At 42.5% G+C, this 19,105-nt stretch overlaps 1 protein-coding gene across 1 annotated transcript in view; it reads right to left on the bottom strand.

Moving 5' to 3' along the window:
* Positions 1 to 9,553, bottom strand: part of LOC124545710 (netrin receptor UNC5C) — a 227,348-nt gene extending 217,795 nt beyond the window's left edge. The window contains exon 1 of the mRNA XM_047124654.1: positions 9,501 to 9,553. Coding sequence (XP_046980610.1) covers positions 9,501 to 9,553 — 53 coding nt within the window. The remainder of the gene's footprint in view (positions 1 to 9,500) is intronic.
* Positions 9,554 to 19,105: the final 9,552 nt, after the last annotated feature.

Here is a 19,105-nt window from a genome sequence, read left to right as displayed (position 1 = left end):
AGCTTCAAAAACGTTAAAAACAGATATTTTGACAGAGCACAAAGAAACTGCTTGATTGTGAAATTTGCGTTCATTTGTTGCAGCTTATGCGACAAACTATTATGTTTTCGTCATTTCCTTTGGAGTGATCACTTTCGCATTCGCACGAACACCTACATCGGGCAAGGAGGCACGTCTCGCTCACTCAGCAAGCGTACAAACTAGATGCGTCGATAAGAGATTCCTATCATATGACACACATACTGTCACTAATGCCGTGTATGACACACCAGACGTATTTCACGATGGAGGGGTCTGTTGACTTGTCGCCTTGTCATCAAACGTTTGCGGTTCCCATTCGAAAGCCACTTCCTTTATATAGTAGTTTATAGAGTAGTTGTGCAGAATCAACTGTCATTATAGGTCCCTACCTTACACCTCACTGTTGCAGGCGGACGTTACACCACCACACAGACACAAATTTGAAAAGAGCGAAGAGCGGAAAGAAGAAGAAGACATACGCAAGGAGCCGCCGCCTTGTCTGCAGACTACTAAAAACAGGAGGTCTCCGTTTTTCTCCACTTTCAAGGTCAAATAAATACTCGGATGGAGGGAGCTAAGGCGTTCCAGAAATATAGGAAGCGTTGCTGTCTCATTTGGCCATACTACAAAGGTTTCTCCAGAAACATTTAGGTTTCAAAATCACCAACTGAAGTGCTTTTTCCTGGAAATCTTTCAGAAAGTTAGCTACTATGGGAGACAAATGGCTACCACTAGGAACACTGTCAGTTTACTCAAAATATTATTAGTTAAATAAAAAGTAAGATGATATAAGCACATGTTTGAGAAGGTGTAAAATGTCCTCCTCCAGCTCAGCTCCTATGGGTTGTGGTGGATTAACCAGAGGTACTGATGTAAACTAATACGTCAGCTGGTTCGAGACGCAAATTCTTCACTCGCTGTGTAATATGTTCTGAGTTTCAAATACGGTGTTCACATTTTTCTGCCAAGGTTTACTTGTCCAGAGTTAACCGAGACCAATAAAATTAATCTATTCCGTACTGATTTGGCTATTAAAAATGGCTCTGAGCACTATGGAACTTAACATATGTGGTCATCAGTCCCCTAGAACTTAGAACTACTTAAACCTAACTAACCTAAGGACATCACACACATCCATACCCGAGGCAGGATTCGAACCTGCGACTGTAGCGTTCGCGCGGTTCCGGACTGTAGCGCCTAGAACCGCTCGGCACTCGTACTGATTTGATTGTGATGTTTTTGTGTGACCCTTCCCCTGTTGACTTGTAACTGTATTCCTGTTTTGTTGTTGTGGTGATTATCGGCGGAGGATGTTAGTAGCCAGCCTGAAGTGGTGCACTGAGGTGTTAGCAGTGAACATATTTCAGTCCAGTGGTCGGAGTCTGGAAGATCTGTTAAAGTAGTGAAGATAGTTACAGGATTTGTAATTACTGGCTTTGAAGTTATGACAACTTTAACCCTGTCTCGCAGGTCAAAGGAGGTTGGTGGCCGTTATTTAGGATGTTTCGTAGTGTAGCTGTGCAGAGAATTCATCTGAGTCCACCAATAAACATTTGCAAATAATCTGTGGAGCTGTGCCTCGCGTAATTTATCACACGCGTCGCCACATCACCAAGAGTGCGTGGACTCTGGCAGAAAGAAAGAATTCGCGCCACGCTATTGAAGCTCCGAGGCGAGGACGAAAGAAATGTTTCAACGTCACTTCCGCCTCACACGTCCCACAACTCGCCTCCTGCAGCCTCGGGCCTACCAGGCTAGTACTCGATTTGGCGAGATTCAAACAGCTCCAGATAAGCTTTTCAACACTCAGGCCTTTTAGCCCATCTGCCTCCTGAGCAGAATGTAGGAAATTTCATTGGTCGTCTCCTGCTCTGGCTAATAGCATTCCTCTGCAGAATGCTGCTTCCTGGCGAGACTTTGAGCAATTTGTTTCTTACAGTTGCTGCCGTAAAGGGGAAGTCGCCCTTACTTAGCATAGCGCGCTCCAGCCACTACCAATTTAGTAGCGCTAGGGGAAGCCTCACTTATCATCTCTCGCAGGACTAGATTTTTGCCACATTTTTATTTAGTTTGTACACCAGCGACATGGTCACGATTGATTCTGTATGGATACGCTGACGCCTTAGCGGGAGCAACTCAGAGCAATACCTACCAGTGTATGTCCATTTCACATAAGAACACAGTGGCGCAGTTTTCACGCCTGACAACATAACTACGCACGATATAATCTTTCGTAAATGATTACACACATTTTAATTTTATGAATTTAGATGTAAAATAGCAAAAAAAAAAAAAAAAAAAATAGTTCAAATGGCTCTGAGCACTATGGGACTTAACTGCTGAGGTCTGAGGTCATCAGTCCCCTAGAACTTAGAACTACTTAAACCTAACTAACCTAAGGACATCACACACATCCATGCCCGAGGCAGGATTCGACCTGCGATCTTAGCGATCGCGCGGTTCCAGACTGTAGCGCCTAGAACCGCTCGGCCACTTCAGCCGGCTGTAAAATAGCAAGCTCGTGAAGTAGGTCCACACTTAGATAAAAAAACTACCCACGTCTCAGAAAATAATGTTCCCAGTGTATACCAATAACACCACTAAGTACATCAACTGACAGTGCAAAAGGCAGTGAAGTAATGGAGGTATGAAAACTGTTAAAAATGGCGTCTGACCGCGAAAAATACTTAGTATCTATAATCGAGAGATGAAGATAAATAAATAAATTATCTTTGGCTCCCAGAACGTAGTAAGACGTTCTATGTGACATTTCATTGCTTCACTCATCAATGCCGCTGTTAGTTAACCAAAAGCTTTTGATTCGGCCACTCGACGCTATTTGAAGCCGTACCAGGTCTTCCCACTCTGTATCAGCCTATCCATCCCTAGAAACAGCTAAGGTGTCCACCTAGAAATGAGATTAAGCACGACTTTTTATTTAATTTTTTTCATTGTTTATTACCTCATTCCTTCGTCCGTAAAGGCAGCGCAAAGGTACAACTGACGCTTTTCATTCGAAAGAGATCGGAAAACAACAACTGATTTGGAAGGAAAAACACATTGAAATATGTGCATGGTTGACGTTGGTAGTTAACATTGATGGCATTAAAATATGCTTTAGACCACTTTTGTATTTTAAAAACGATTTTGAATGCGTAAGAAAAAAAATTGAGTTTTGGATGTGACTCTACCCTGGATTATTGCAGATGACGCAATTATCTGCAACGAAGTACAATCTGAAAAAAGCTGCACAGGTGTTCAGGCAGATAATGATAAGATTTCCAAGTAAAATGATTGGTGACTTGTTTTAAACGTATGGAAATGCTAAATTTCACTAAAAACGAACAAGCAATATGCTAAGACTACAATATTAATGTTTCATAAGTGGAATCTATCAAGTCATACAAATACCGGCGTGGAACAGTTTGTAGGGATGTGAAGTAATAACATAGGGTTAGTCGTACGTTGGGAAATTGGGAAAAAGCTTTCAATGTACAAAGGAGGCTACTTTCAAATCGTCTGAGTGTCCGTCTCAGAATACCGTTCAAGCGTGGGGGACACACAACAAATACCAACAGCGGATACTGAGCGCGTGCAAAGAGGGACGCCACGATTGGTCACAGGTTTGTTCGCCTCACGGGACAGCGTCACGGAGACCCTGGAAACGTGAACACGATAGACTTTCATTTAGTCTTTCATTATTCGGCAAAATCCTACTTACAAAGTTTTCAGACCCAGTGTTAAGTGAAGAATCTAGAGAAACTCTTCAGGTTCCTCCTATCACTCCCATAGGGACCGCGAACCCAAGATCAGGCTAATACTACAGTGCACACAGAGCCATTTAGCAATTAGTCTTCCCACGTTCCATATGCCACTGAAACGGATGTACAATGATAAATACCCTCCGCCGAGCACTACATGCAGATGTAGATCTAGATATCTGTTAATGGCGACCATATTATAGAATAGGGTGAGAAACTAAATTAGAGTTTTTGGTAATAAAGTTTTCACTAACGAACACTCGTTCACAATCTCTGGCCTTCAGCACAGAGATGTTTCGTTGCCGCCTCTGAATACGGAAGAGCGGACCCGTTAGCCCCTGAGCCGTAGGCTGCCCGCCACGCAGGTGGCTACCGTCCCTGCCGCCAGATAAGATCTGGTAACCGAGCAACGGACGGCGCTATACGGTGGTTAGTTCCGCCACTGGACCGAGATCTGAGGTAGCGGCTTAAGGAATCCAGCCGCCTGTCCGGTCGTTACGCTGCCCTGGTAGCAGCGTTAGGAAAACCCTAATCGTGTTACGCAACCACCTGAGTAAGCTGAGCGGATCTTCACGGTTGATAGCGTCTTGTTACTATTAGCGATGCGAAACTTTCGCTGCCATTTTACTTAAGCACCTAGACGACATGGCTAGGATCCCATTACTCTTTGGGAGTTTGTAATGGGTTCAGAATAGGTTTCAGTTCAATAGACTCGAATTCGTGCCACAGAAGGAAACAGATGCACGTCTGATCATTTAAATTGCAGCACCAGGCGGGATATCAAAAATGAAATTTGAGTTATTGTACAGGTAGCGTATCATACGTTGTGGTTGTACATTTTATTATTTTTAAATGGAAGACGCACTTAAGTGTCCTGAGCAGCGACAATAACATTTTTATAATCAGATTTTTTAAATCGTTTCATTCTCGACTACAAGGAGCGGAGCGGGTTGTTCGATATCTGGCCCATTGAAGAGTCGCGGTTCTATTCAGCCGTGTCTCACAGAAGCTGATAATGGGGCAGTTCGGGTTTCCGATTGGGAACAAATGAGAGGGGTTTACCGTTTCAGTATTTCAGCTTACCGCGAAGGGAAACCTCCCGGAAGCCTTGGTCGGAACTGGGAGATTGGAACCACATTAATTTATTTCTGGGACATTGCGCATCGATGAGGACATTGTACCAGCCAAATATTGGAATTTTGTGTATGTGTAAAGTGACTGCATGAAATCAGGGGAAACCCTACAACAGTACTTTACACTTGACGGGAGACACTATTTTCTAAGCCGGCCGCTGTGGCCGAGCGGTTCTAGGCTTTCAGTCCGGAACCGCGCTGCTGCTACGGTCGCAGGTTCGAATCCTGCCTCGGGCATGGATGCGCGTGATGTCCTTAGGTTAGTTAGGTTTAAGTAGTTCTAAGTCTAGGGGACTGATGACCTCAGATGTTAAGTCTCATAGTGCTTAGAGCCATTTGAACCATCTGAACTATTTTCTAGGCATCTTTACGTACTGAATGTGCTCTCAGGACTGGAGAATGCGCCGTGATGGATAGACGGGCATAGGAGAGACGCTGTGGAACACATCTGCGCAAAATTTCGCTGTATTTTCACTGTGGTTGTAATTTTCCCGACTGATCGGAGGGTGGGAAAAAAGCCCTCTTAATTTATGTGGTAACATTGTCGAATGGTAGGAGTCAAACGAGCCGTACAGTATTCGGTTTTTGTATCATACATACGACATCATCTGCTGTTTCATTTTGGGCATTGTTATAGGTATTAGTTAATTGCTTACGAATGTAGTGATTACTTAAGTCGTTGAAACACTGTCGCTCTTTCGCTCAGTAGTCGTAAGTAGCCCTGGGAAAAAGGAGTGCATTGTTTTAAATGTTTGTTCCCGTAATGTAGAAACGATGGGTTTACCGATTTTGGTTCGTATTCGAAATGAAATGTGTACGATCCCAACTATAAAAGTGTAACATGAATTTAGAAACACTAATAAAAGCTTAAAATACAGTTGCTGCGCGTGAGTTTCCTATCTTATAGAAAATGTATTCACAGTTGCGAACATGAAGTAGTTTTGGCTGTATATTAAAATGACGAGAATGAAAATTCCTGACGGAACGAAGTAGGAGTAGGCACTGATGTATCGTATTTTCTTTGACTAATCGACGTTCGTGGCTACAGGAAAGACGTTAGGCCCTACAATTAAAATATAAAATATTCCCTAAACCGAAGGTAGGTGGTTGTCCTTAATTAGTTAACTATCCCTCAAAGATGACATCTGATATTTTTAGTCTTCATCTAAATCACTTACAAAAACAAATGTGATTGGAATCTGTCGCTGTAGTTTTGCACGAAGCAATTGTGGTATGACTTACAGTTACGCACATACGGCTACCTGGAATAAGGAAAAAGTGTTGGCATACCTCAGTACGCTGCATATCCTCTGTTATTCTAATCAACCTTATGCGAAATTTGACAGATGTGGTTGAATTACTGAACTGTCTGTGCAGTCAGTGGAAAAGGATTCTTCATGACGACATTAGCCACTGATGGGCGCATTAAAATTTATAGAGGGAGGAAAGTTTACACGCTTTTGTATGCACCATTATCTCTCTTATGCACGGTTTACGATAGAGGCAGTGCTATTATTGCACTGTATGGCTACTCTCAGCACTTAAGAATCAAGAGCAACGCCTACTTTCTTGAGATGACCCCGTATCAAGTCCTGCGTATATGTGCGTTGTGCTTTCGTATAGGTTATACCGACCTCATGTGAGACCTGTAAAAAAACGACACAAAATATTCTGTGCGGATAAGAGAGATACTAGCTGCATTTGAAATTCATCCCTAAGTTCCTTGTACGCATCCACAAATCTTTTATCTGCATTCGCGGATATTAAATTGTAAACCACTTTGAGCCTTTCGGTACGCTAGGGCTCTGATGGCATGATAGCCCCTGGCATGACCTTCGTTTGCCGAAGTTAGACTTTCTAATTTTTAATCTACATCTAGATCTATACTCCGCAATCAACCACACGATGTATGGCGGAAGGTATCTCTGGTACCTCAATTTTGCTCTCCCCTCCCCAATCCCTCAAATTAATTCCACAAGACATCTGATTTCTCTAATTTTCTTGTCGCGATGATTTCGCGACATGTGTGGGGGAAGAAGTAATATGTCGTCCGACTCTTTTTGGTGCGTAAGCTCTCGAAATTTCCGTGATGCACAACGCCCTCTTCTAGGCGTTTGAGTATCTCTGTAAAGCTGTCCCGCCGAGTAAGCGATTCTGTGACGAAATTCACCGTTCTTTGTCGGATCTTCTCTGTTTGTCATACTTGGGAAGGGTCCCATTCTGATGGACAATACTCAAGAATAGGTCGGACGAGTTGTTTTGTAAGCCTCTTCTTTCGTGGATCAATTACAATTGGTTAAGATACTTCCTACGAATCTGAGCCTGCATGTTCCCTCTGTTTGCTTTGTGTGTTCGTTCCACTTTAGGTGGCTTCGGATGGTCACTCCTACATGTTTCATGGTGGTTACTACTTCGAATGACCTGTCACCTGTGGCGTCGCAACTAGTGCGTGATCGCCCATTTGTCTATTAAAAGCTTTACTTCGGAATGTATGTGGGCTGCAGTGTAAGCCGGTAGAATATTATACGGTCAGTAACGGACGAGTTGTGTCCTGCAGACTGACGTCACGACCATCTATTGCAGCTGCGTGTGTGAAAGCAGTGGATTAGCGCTGGCAGGCCACTTACATTATACGAAACTAAAAATATTAATAACTAATAAGGGAATAACCTGAGGAACGTCATATTTGATGTACAACCTTCTGTTGTGAAAACAAACAATATGTAAAGTCTGAGATCAAAAATAGTTGTATTTTGGAAGTTAGTAAAATTAAAAAAAAAAAAAAAACGTAATTTTCCGACAGTCAAGAATTTAAATAAATACAGTGATGTAATACTTCACCTTCAGTGACTATGTACGACGATCTGATAACATTTTCAGTGTTCATATATAAATTTGGAAAGTTTTTAGTTTCAGAAAACCTCTGTGACTTTTCTATAATAATAATTTCAAGAATTCTAAGTAAATATGTGTATTGTATGTTAGGGTGCGTGTGAATGAGAATGCGTGCGTGATAGTATGTAGGACGTTCGGCATTATTAAAAATTATTCATGTAATTCTCTACAGGTACTGGCAATTGTTCCAACTCTGTAACGTCGGAACGAATCCACTAGTGGTTCCCCTACTAGTGAGTGTCGGATGTCCAAGTATGTATGCTTATGTATAAGACAGCCAGAACATTCGCGACTACGTAATAAATTTCCTGATATAGAGTAAAGCTTGTAGTTCATTTTGTTCTGTTTATTTAATTAGAGAGTTTTGTGTTACTTAATTTGATGACGTCAATGAGCCTAGAGAAGTGGTTGGTGCTTGCTAGATTTTGGCGCGAGCCGCGCCCTAGAAGTGAGTTCTCATTGGCCGTAAGTGCTGACAGCCAATGAGAAGCGAGACAGTTGGCCGCCTAGCGAGGAGATATAGTGGGAGAGTGAGGAGAGTCGCGAGCTACCTTTGATTGGAGGCGGTTATGCTGGATGTGACTTTTCGCATTATGTGTAAGATGAAGTCTTGGGATGACTTCCGCGTTATGGTCCAGAGTTAATGGTATCTGGTAGTGACCAGAAACTGTTTATGAAAACTTTAGAGTGTTGTGATAATTCGTTCCGACGAAAATCGCGAGTGAACTTTGAATTATACAGCGTGGCGGTACTGAGTATATTCTTAGTGAGTATTTTACGGCGGGCATAAACTTTTACTAAAGACAACCACTGAATATCGTGTGCAGAAGTAATTGGCCGATCATTGACTGTGTTACAAGTAATTGGTTTCGGAATTTGGGAAGGCAAAAGTTCTGGCTGTTTTAGGTATGGTGATAACTGTGAGCAGAAACTTTAGTAATTTTCGTAAATGTAGGCTGATGATCTTGCTTAACGGCAATAAAGATCTATTGAAGGTGTAAATTTGAACTTCATGTTTAAAGTACGAGTGACATCCCCTTTCCGAATCATTTCTTTAAACTACATAGAAAATTTTCAGCAAATTTTACTTATAGCGGCCTCCGGCGTGTAGCTATGAGGTTACAGTTTTCTCAACACTGCTTTTCTGTGATCTCGTAAGTAGCTGCAGTCAGGAGTTTACGTGTGAAGATCTACCGCTGTAAAGAGGTAGGTGAACAAAAATTATAAAAGAAATTGCATTGCAGCAGGAACGTATAATCCGTCGCAATTGGGGCATCGCACGCACGCACGTAAAACATCCGTCACACACCCTTCGTGTAAGCGAATAGTGGTGGATTTCTTCGCCTGTTTACATGCAAAGTCAGGAGCATGTTCCCGCACGAGTCGTAGATCGTCTGCATGTCTTCTTGTAGTTCGCCAGACTTCTTGTACTGTAACCATCCTGTAGACAGCAACAGCCTCGCGGAGCTTTCAACGCTATCTACTATATCATTAGTACAAATTGTAAACAATAACGTCCCTGTGAAAGTATCTCAGGGTACTCCCGAAATTACCTTTGCATTTGTCGATTTTGTACCGTTAAGAACGACGTGTTGAGTTCTTTCTGCAATGAAATGCTGACTACAAATACAAATCTGGTCCGATACTCGTTACGTTCGTATTCTGTTCACCAAACGACTGTACAACTGACCCTCCCGGGTGGCTGTGCTGTTTAGGCACCTCGCCCGGAACTAAGAGGTCCATCCGGCTAATTAATGCCTTTCTGTGGCTTTTAAGCGGTTTCCCGCATCCCACTAGGCGAATACTAGGCTGCGACCAAAGTTCAACCTCAGTTACATGATTCGCAAACACTGAGAATATGTTCGCATTCTTTCACATAGACAACATTGTGCGCAGACGCTTGGGGTACATAAATTCCTTCCCGGGAGGAGAGGGGGAATGGAGTAATGGGTTGGCAGCAGGAAGGGTGCACTGATAGCTCACTATTCTGGGTCACTAGCCTCGTTATGAAAAGTTCAGCCTGTGAAACAAGGGAAATTATTCTAAACAGAAATCTGTGGCCCATCTGACGGTAGTGGAGACCCAGCGTCCGTTCATATGGATCGTCGAAATGTACGGAAACCAATGCAGAAATACAGAAGCTACACACAAGCCTAGCCTATAATCGCAAAGAGATTACGACGGCCACTGAAAAAGGAGTGACAGCACACACGACATTTAGCACTTACACGTTGAGCGACTAACTGTTAAAGGGATATGGCAATATAAATCAAAAGTGAGAAGGGTTTCTATTCACATTCCTTGATATCCATTCAATCCCTTTACGCTTTGAAAAGTAAGATCTCCCCTAGTCTCTGTATTTATACGGTCTAATAAATGCTCCTTCCTTACGCCATGACAAAGAATATTTGAACTAGCCTGCTGCACACGTAGACACTTTCGGTCCTTCATGACAGCGGAACTCAGAAATTACCAGTCCTTCTGTTCACGACCAACCAGAATTATTTGCTCCCATCCATAAATGAAACTGCAGAAAGTTTACTACGGAGGTTTACCTTTGACAGTGAGCTCTTCGCCTCTCAGTTCTCCACCGGTCCTTGCTCAACTGCCTTCTCGTCCGGGCTGCTTGTAAATCGTCCCACCGCTGTCACCAATTCAGAATTTCACTCGCGGCTCCGACTCTACACCGACACTCACTGCATTCACTATTCTTTTCACTCCCGTACTCAATACTCTGGTCCTTATCACGCTTATGATTGGCTGTCTCATAAAAACCTCAGAACGAGCTGTCATTGATCACTCTGTTTCCTGCTACTCCTACTGCCTCTCTTGCTCCTTTCGGATGAATTTATCTGTACAAAGGTGGCCTAGGAACCACAGATATTACTGTCCATTAGAAAGCAATACTTGGTAGCCATCGACACACCTTCACTGTGAGTTTGCAAAGCAGCCTCGGAGCTCCAAGAGCCCCCATGGGTACACAGCGATTCCAGGTGCGGAAGGCGTCGTGACAAACATTTCCGAGAACGGAGTAAATTCTGTGTGTCCAGCGTTCCCAGGGCTCTCGTCACCGAGCGAGCGGCCACTCACCCTCCCCATGGCCGGAAACCGCTCCGCAGCCAGCCACTCTCCTCACAGTCGAAGCAGAAGCCTTCCCACCCGCTCCGTTCGATTGAAACATGACCATCATCGAGATTAACCTTAACTCCAGACTATAGTCCTAGTAAATTAGCCGTCACAATGGCATCCGGCCACTCTTTAAATTAACTGTGTCTTAAGCAAAGTGACTATGCCCACCCTGCACAGATGTGGGACAAAGGCAAAGAAAAAGAAACGACAGTGTGTGACTATATCGTATTCCCCCGGGAATCGAGCAATACATCATACAATGAAGACTTTCACGATCGGATGGTACTTTTGTTGATAATTCTTCCGGGTTATATGGCCGTGGTCCATGGAATTATTCTATTCCTAATGTTTCGTCCAATACTACGTTGGACATCTTCAGAGGTATGGCTGGTCCTGCTGACAACAACAACACGACATCAGCCTGAGCGCCTTTCTCAGCGCCACTATGGATCTCATAAAGGAACACAGCGAGCACACCATTCACTAAGAACAGATAGGTCGGACATTGTCACATTTTATTCCAACAGACCTTAGCATATTTTTAATACTTTACGAAAGTTACAACTTCTTATCGTAATAAAATGGGATGGATGGTGTGAAATTTACTGTGGAACACTTGGAAGTCAAACGATGTATTGTTAGAAGTTGTCGTCACCTCTTCCAAACTGTTAATCATATAGTTCTCAAATGTAAGTTAATCCACCATTAAGTTAAATTATGTTGCTCTGCTGCACCTCTCAATGTAATAAGCACTGTAGTGTGCACTTCTAAGTGTACTTAAGATTTAGTGATGTTATACCAAATATTGTTTATGGCGTATGTGGCACACAGACAGAAATCAAACCGTGAATCGAAGATTTGAATGAATGAAGTTATTTAGAACCGCCCTGACTTCTCTTTGGGAATCTTTACTTACGTAACCTCTGTTATTGCAAAAGAAACAGGAATGGTTCACATGTAAGGCACCTGTTACTACGACGGAAGGCTGATGTACGTATAAATGTGCCGAAAAGCAGCAAGATGGACATGTAGCCAAATTTAGCCCATGCAGACGTCAACAACGCATCTACCGTCCCCAGGGCATTGCGTATTCGTACCAATATACAGGGTGAAACACTTTGAGAGGTGATGGTATGGAGCAAAACAAGAAAATTATATCTTGTAAACATGGGCGCTAGAGTTCACGCCTTAAGAACTATGGGCACTTGTTCAGTAGAAGAGATGTGTTTAACAGTAGCGAAGTTGAACAAGTGCTCATAGCTCTTAAGGTATGCATTTTAGAGACCATGTTTACATTTTTTTTGTTTTTGGTCAATGCTGCCACCTCTGAAAGTTTTTCGTTTGAGTTCTGGTTCACACTGTACTAGTACTTCGTTCCTCGAGTGTAATGATAATGACTTGAACAATAATAATTATGATAGTAGAAATAGACGAAAATTGTAGTGTTTATACTATCTTTCACTACAAAGAAATTGTTACTGCGAATAATCGTATATTTAGCTGCAGATATTCGCAGTGGCGCACTGTTTTAGAAGCAAAGTCATTACTGCGGATATGCGCATGCGTGCAGACCTCTATTTATTAGGTCGCTAAATGCGCCCTTTTTTCCGTTATCAATTTAGATGCGAGCTTTCTTCACAGAAGGCGGCTACAAGTGATACGCCTGGATGTTGGACACGGTGTAACAGCCCCGATACGATCTCCTGCGGGGGGTATCGACCGCCGCTTGTTGTCCGAAGTGGCTTACGACTTTCGTGACTGCGAGCAACTTGCAGAGCTTATCAAGGCGATAGCATTCTCTGGAGCGACCTGTGTGTGTGTGTTTGTGTGTGTGTGTGTGTGTAACAGTGCAGCTTCTGTCTGTGTGATGGAAATTCACGTTCTCTGTAATCACGCATACCACGTACTACAGTTCGCGTTAAGGGTATGCGTTTGAGCTTCCTTGCTCGAGAGCAAAACTATATCCCTGATAAAAATAGGACAATATGTAGGGACGTTAAAACTACAAAAAGAAGGATCGAGGTGTCAGAAAGAATACGTTTGTAATCATATCCAGTGTGACTTTAAAGTCTTGTAAGAAAATTTATACCCATGACAGTTGACTTACGGATGAGTAATTGAGTACCTTCTAAGGCATGCTAGGGGATAGCAACAGGGTACATATGCTCTGGGTCACTTGTGAATCAGGTATTAGTTGTAACGAACAAGCTGATAGGTTATCCAGGGCAGGGGAAACGACTCTGCTTGTTGGACCGGAACCTGTTCTATTACCAATGCGATTGTAAAATCTAAACTACTTGGCTGAGTCAGGACGCAGTACATAGAAATCAGGAGTAAAAACCCAAAAACAAAAACATGGAAATCTAATGATGCCGAAACCATGTTTAAAGAGAAACTATGTAATCCTGGGCTTTAACAGAACGCAGATAAAGTTCATGGTAGTTTTAATGACTGGTCATGAAAAGTTCAAGAAGCACCTGTATGCAATGCAAATAGATAAAGAAGACCCTAAGTGCAGACTATGTGGTAGGGGGATGAAACCGCAACACACGCAGTATTTCAGTGCGAATCACTGGAGATCAAGAGAGACAAAATATTTGGGTCACTACTACCTGAAGAAACTGCGGCTAACAGAGAGTTAATAAAGGGGCTTCTGCTACCCTTGAAGGACACTGGTTGTGTTCACTAGAATCACAATTTTGCTGCGGGCAACAGGGGCCAAGACCATTGGTGTTTTGTCGTCTGACCGTGCTGGGCTTGTTATTGCCACGGGAGGTACTGAATCCAGTTAATTTTGGCCCGCTGCTTTCGATTCTGTTCATTGCACATAAAAACTGTTGTGGATGGCACGTTACGTTCGGGGCTGAAGATGACACCATGTGGTGTCGAAACTGGTAACATGTGTTATAAAGAATAAACGACGTGAGATTCAAATACAGCCGCTGGTTTTGTTGCTATTGTTCAAGTAAAGCTGGATGTGCTGAGGGGTACGTCTGCAGCAGGACTAAGAAAGCAAAAGCGACATTCATCCAACTGCATCCCATCTGGAGAAGCCGGCACATTCCTCTGCGACCAAAACTTCGAATATTCAACAGCAAAGTAAAATCAGTGTTGCTGTACGGGAGTGAAACCTGGAAGGTGACAAAGTGGATCACTAAGAAAACAAAAACTTTTACAAAACGCTGCCTGCTCCTGAGCGTACTCGTAATTTGGCCAAACATAACATCCAACGATGAGCTGTGGCACCGTACGAATGAGATGCCCATGGAAGAAAAGACAAAAGCAAGGACGTCGAATGGGTTGGGCACATGCTGTGCAAAAATTAGACGGCAAAGGAGAGTTAGTTAGTTATTTACATGTTTCAAAGATAATTTGAACCATTCTCTTATCGAAATGATGTGGAACGAGTCACTTCACAGAATATGTATACATGATTAGTGTTAACACTAGTGAACACATAATTTTTTTTTCTACTCATTTTACTACAACACTTAAAAAGTGCAGTTTTCTTTTTATATTTTTAATTTAAATAGAGTCGATTTTTATAATAATTTATAATTCCTTGTAAAATATTATTTACTACCTTTTCTGTTGCTTTCTCTAATGGGATTTATTGTAACTCTGGTATCGTCTGCAGAAAGTATCAATTCTGCTTGTCGAATGTTGGCTCTGAGCACTATGGGACTCAACTTCTGAGGTCATTAGTCCCCTAGAACTTAGAACTAGTTAAACCTAACTAACCTAAGGACATCACACACATCCATGCCCGAGGCAGGATGCGAACCTGCGACCGTAGCGGTCTCGCGGTTCCAGATTGCAGCGCCTAGAACCGCACGGCCACGTCGGCCGGCTGTCGAATGTTGGAAGGTCATTCATATGTACAAAGAATGATAGTGGGACAAAACTTCTTGCATTCTGTTTGTTAAGTACGATTCAGAACAGTTGAGTATAAAGCCACCAATTGCATAAAACCTGAGTTTTTGGAAGAGAGGTGAAGGAAATGGTACAACACAGAGTCCGGTGGCGATGCTTCGACCATCGATTGGAAACAAAGAACGTAAGTCAGTCAGTGATTAGTGCTCCGTTTTACAATATCTTCCAAGAACTTGCAGTTCGGAGAATATATCGTTTCGAAAGGGTATGTCCAAAAGTTTGAGAAGTACAAGTGTCGTTTAACTGATTTACGAGCTATAACAGCAACAAAGTGTCACAATGCCCACAGTGTCATAATTTACTCTCACTCAATCCATTCGATTCTTTGGGATGTGACGATAGTGCGCCGTTCTCTCTATTGGCCTTCAGTTGCGTCGTTTCCTTCCTTTCAGTGGCACCCAGCACTCATCTTTCTATCTGCTTCTTGGCCGCCCAGGGGTTCTTGAACCTTCCATCTTCCTGTTAGATATTTAATGAACCATTCTTCAAGGATCTATTCTGATAATATGGCCTGTCCATTCCATTACAAACGTCTCGCTTTAGCGATATTCATTACCGAGTGTTGGTATTCTTCTCTTTTGGTCACGCTCCATGTAGCAGTACTGTTCTGTTGATTGCGCTGTAGAGTTTTAGCTTAGTTTGCGTGGTCAAGAGAATGGAAGATAGAGGTTTTAGGAGGGAAAAGTAAACTTTGTTTTTATTCCGTACTCTTGTCTTGTTTAGTATTCTTCTTGTCTTCTACTGCAGTCGTTCATACACGGTCCAGTCACAGTAATGTGACCACTAAGTTCGACGTCAGCGTGCAGTAAGCACAATGCTGCCCCTTTCAGTTGTTCCAACTACGATCGGAAATGTTAGTTATTAAGACAACCGAGCGAGGTGGCGCAGTGGCTAGCACACTGGACTCCCATTCGGGAGGACGACGGTTCAATCCCACGTCCGGCCATCCTGATTTAGGTTTTCCGTGATTTCCCTAAATCACTGCAGGCAAATACCGGGATGGTTCCTTTCAAAAGGCACGGCCGACTTCCTTCCCTATCCCTCCCTAATGCGATGAGACCGATGACCTCGCTATCTTGTCTCCTCCCCCAAAACGACCCAACACATTAAGAAATTTTTGTATGTATTTGAAGATCTCCTCCCATTCTGTATTGTTTGATTCAGATTTCCCGTGGTTAGTCGGCTCTAGCTGTGGGCGCACGAACTGTGTCGGATTTGTTACTGGAAGCAAATACTATCATGCTGTCTGTCAATCGCCGCCTTTGGCTGAATGCAATTCTTTTCTGAAGCAGATCAGGCCGCAGGCTCAGTCACACGGGCAAGAAAATGAAAATCATTCTTTCGTAAGCGCAGGTCACAATTTTCTAGGATGACATTTAGTTCTCACCTTTATTCTCGAACAGTAAGCTAATAAATTTGGAAATTGATTTACGTCGCAATACATTGTGTTAGGGGTATCCGTGCAGATATTTTTACTGGTGACCGAGGACTTTGTACTGAACAACATTACATCAGTATTTACTTAATTTTCAGACTAATACTTATAGCTAATATGTTTTTTAAGTTGGCTAGTATCTCCAGATGCAAGTGGCAAGAGGAAGCCGTTGAAGGTACGACCGCACTGAGCGGCACCGCACTGCAGCAGAGTGGCGCGGCACGACACGGCTCTACGTAGTACAGCGCATTTGAGCCGCAGCGGCGCGACAACACGCAGCACAGTTGATATGTAGGTCTTTCTGTAATCTCCGAAGAAAATGGAAGAAAGTGACATGGTTGTTAGACTACGTGTAATTTCGTTATCTGAGGAAGAAGACTATAATTATTATTATTATTATGTGCGATTGGACCCATACGGATCACGCAAAGCTTTTCCGATTCAATTTTTTAATTCTCCAAACTTCTCTCATTCTATCCTCATGAATTCTCTTTCTTTCCTCTGTCCATTTTGTCCCCTGTCTCTTGCAAACTTCATTCTCAGGTTGTACTTTCCAACTATTGATTTTTTGCCTGTATACATTTCTGTTTATAACTTCTGAAGAATTTATTTGTGCATTTGCTAGATCTGTTTTGGTTTCTTGTATCCAGCGTATGGTTTTCAATTTTTCAATGTATATTAAAATTTTGTGGGAGAGTCTGGGTGTTGGGAGTCTGTGGATATGACCGTAAAATTTTAGTCTTCTTTTCCGGATGTCTGCGGCGAGGTTTGATAATTTTTCTGTAGTTTTCCGAGACTGTAACCTGTATCCATCTTCCGTTCTTTTTGGGCCAAGAATCTTTCTGATAATTTTGCGTTCCTCTTTCAGGATGCCTTCCAGGTCGCCTTTTCTATGGAGTGTGAGTGTTTCGCTGGCATATAGTGCTTCTGGATTGATTACTGTATTGTAGTGTCGTATTTTTGAGTGAATGGAGAGACACTTTTATTGTAGATGTTGTGGGTTTTCCAGTATGCTCTTTTCAGTTTTTGCAGTCGAACTTTTTGTGCAGTTTTCTCTCCCCCTGTGGGTTCTAGGACCTCGCCTAAGTATTTAAAGAATGGAACTCTCTCAATTTGTCCATATTTTGTAGTCAGTTTTTGAGTTTCAAATTTTGAGCAGATGAATTTGGTTTTTTGGAAGGAAATTTGCAGCCCAACTTTTTCGGCGCATTCTTTGAGAATGTCTATCTGTTTAATTGCTGTGGTCTCGTTTTCTGCTAGAATGGCCACGTCATCTGCAAATGCCAAGCATGAAATTTTAATACCATCTTTAGATCTTCCTAGTTGTATAGGCTTCCAGTAATTTTGATTCTTCAGTTCTTTTTCCCATTCTCGGATGACTTTGTCTAAGACAAGGTTGAAGAGGAATGGAGACAAGCCGTCACCTTGTCTGACGCCGGTTTTGATCAGGAAGGGCTCTGATATTTCACCCAGGAATTTTATCTTAGAAGTTGTGTTTGTGAGCGTTTCTTTGATAAGGTTTAGGGTTTTCGGATCGAGTCCTAGCTCCTCAAGGATAATAAAGAGAGATTGCCTATCGATTGAATCATAAGCCTTTGCGAAATCAACAAAGGAACAAATGATCGGACTGTTTCTGACTGCTTTGTATTTTAGTGTTGTCTTCAAATTGAAAATTTGTTCTGCACAGGATCGGTGAGGGCGAAAGCCAGCTTGGTATTCACCAATACTGTGTTCGAGTTGTTCTTGTGTTCGTTGAAGAAGACAAGCTGAGAGGATTTTATAAGTGACTTGGAGAAGGGAGATTCCTCGATAGTTGTTTATATCTGCCATGTCTCCCTTTTTATGCAGTGGATGAATTAGGGCGCATTTCCAATCTTCTGGTAGTTTTTCTGTCTGCCAAATGTCTGTGATGATTTGAGTGAGTTCTTTGAGGGAATTTGGTCCAAGATTTTTAAGTAGTTCTGCAGTGATATTATCTTCTCCGGATGCCTTGTTGTTTTTCAGTCTATGAATATGTCTTTGGATCTCCTCTAGTGTAGGTGGTGGGGATTCTGGATTTGTGTAGATAGCAGTTTCTTGAGGGAATCTTGAAGAAGGTTCAGGGCAATTGAGGAGTCCGGAAAAGTATCTTGCCAGCTCCTCACAATTTTCCCGATTTGTGAGCGCTAGTTTTCCATCTGGTTTTCTGAAACATAGATTTCGTGAGCCGTATCCATTGATTCTCCCAGCAAAGGTCTTATAGAAGTCTCGTACATTATAGTTACGGAAATTTTCTTCAATAGACTCACACTGTTCCTTGAGGTACTTCCTCTTGGCTTGTCTGATTGTTTTTGCCACTTGTCTTCTGGTGTTGTGGAAGTGATCTAGATTTTCTGGGGATTTTTTACTGTTATACTTCAGAAAGGCTTTCTTTCTTTCTTCCAGAGCTTTTTCACATCCAGAGTCCCACCAGGGGTGTTTTGTGTTCTTTTTCAATGGGATCAGTTCTCTTGCCTTCTTTGTAATTTTTGTTCGAAATTTTTCCCAAGAGTCAGCTGGTTCCTTTTCCCACTCCTCCTTCAGATTGGTTTCTTTGATTGTTCGTGTGTCAAATTTCATCATGTGTGTTTTCTTCGGATAGAATTTTTTTGGGGTGAATTTCACTTTAATGCGTGTTAAGTAGTGGTCTGAGTCAATGTTCGCCCCTCTGCGGACTTGGACATCATGGATCTCTTTCTGTACGAAATAGGAGATCGCAATGTGGTCAATCTGATATTCGCCGATCTCTTGTATGGGGGACCTCCAGGTCTTTTATTTTC

Source organism: Schistocerca americana, chromosome 8, assembly GCF_021461395.2.
Source record: "Schistocerca americana isolate TAMUIC-IGC-003095 chromosome 8, iqSchAmer2.1, whole genome shotgun sequence".
Lineage (NCBI taxonomy): Eukaryota > Metazoa > Arthropoda > Insecta > Orthoptera > Acrididae > Schistocerca > Schistocerca americana.
Note: the sequence above shows the minus strand (reverse complement) of the source record. Positions and strands in the feature narration are given on the sequence as shown.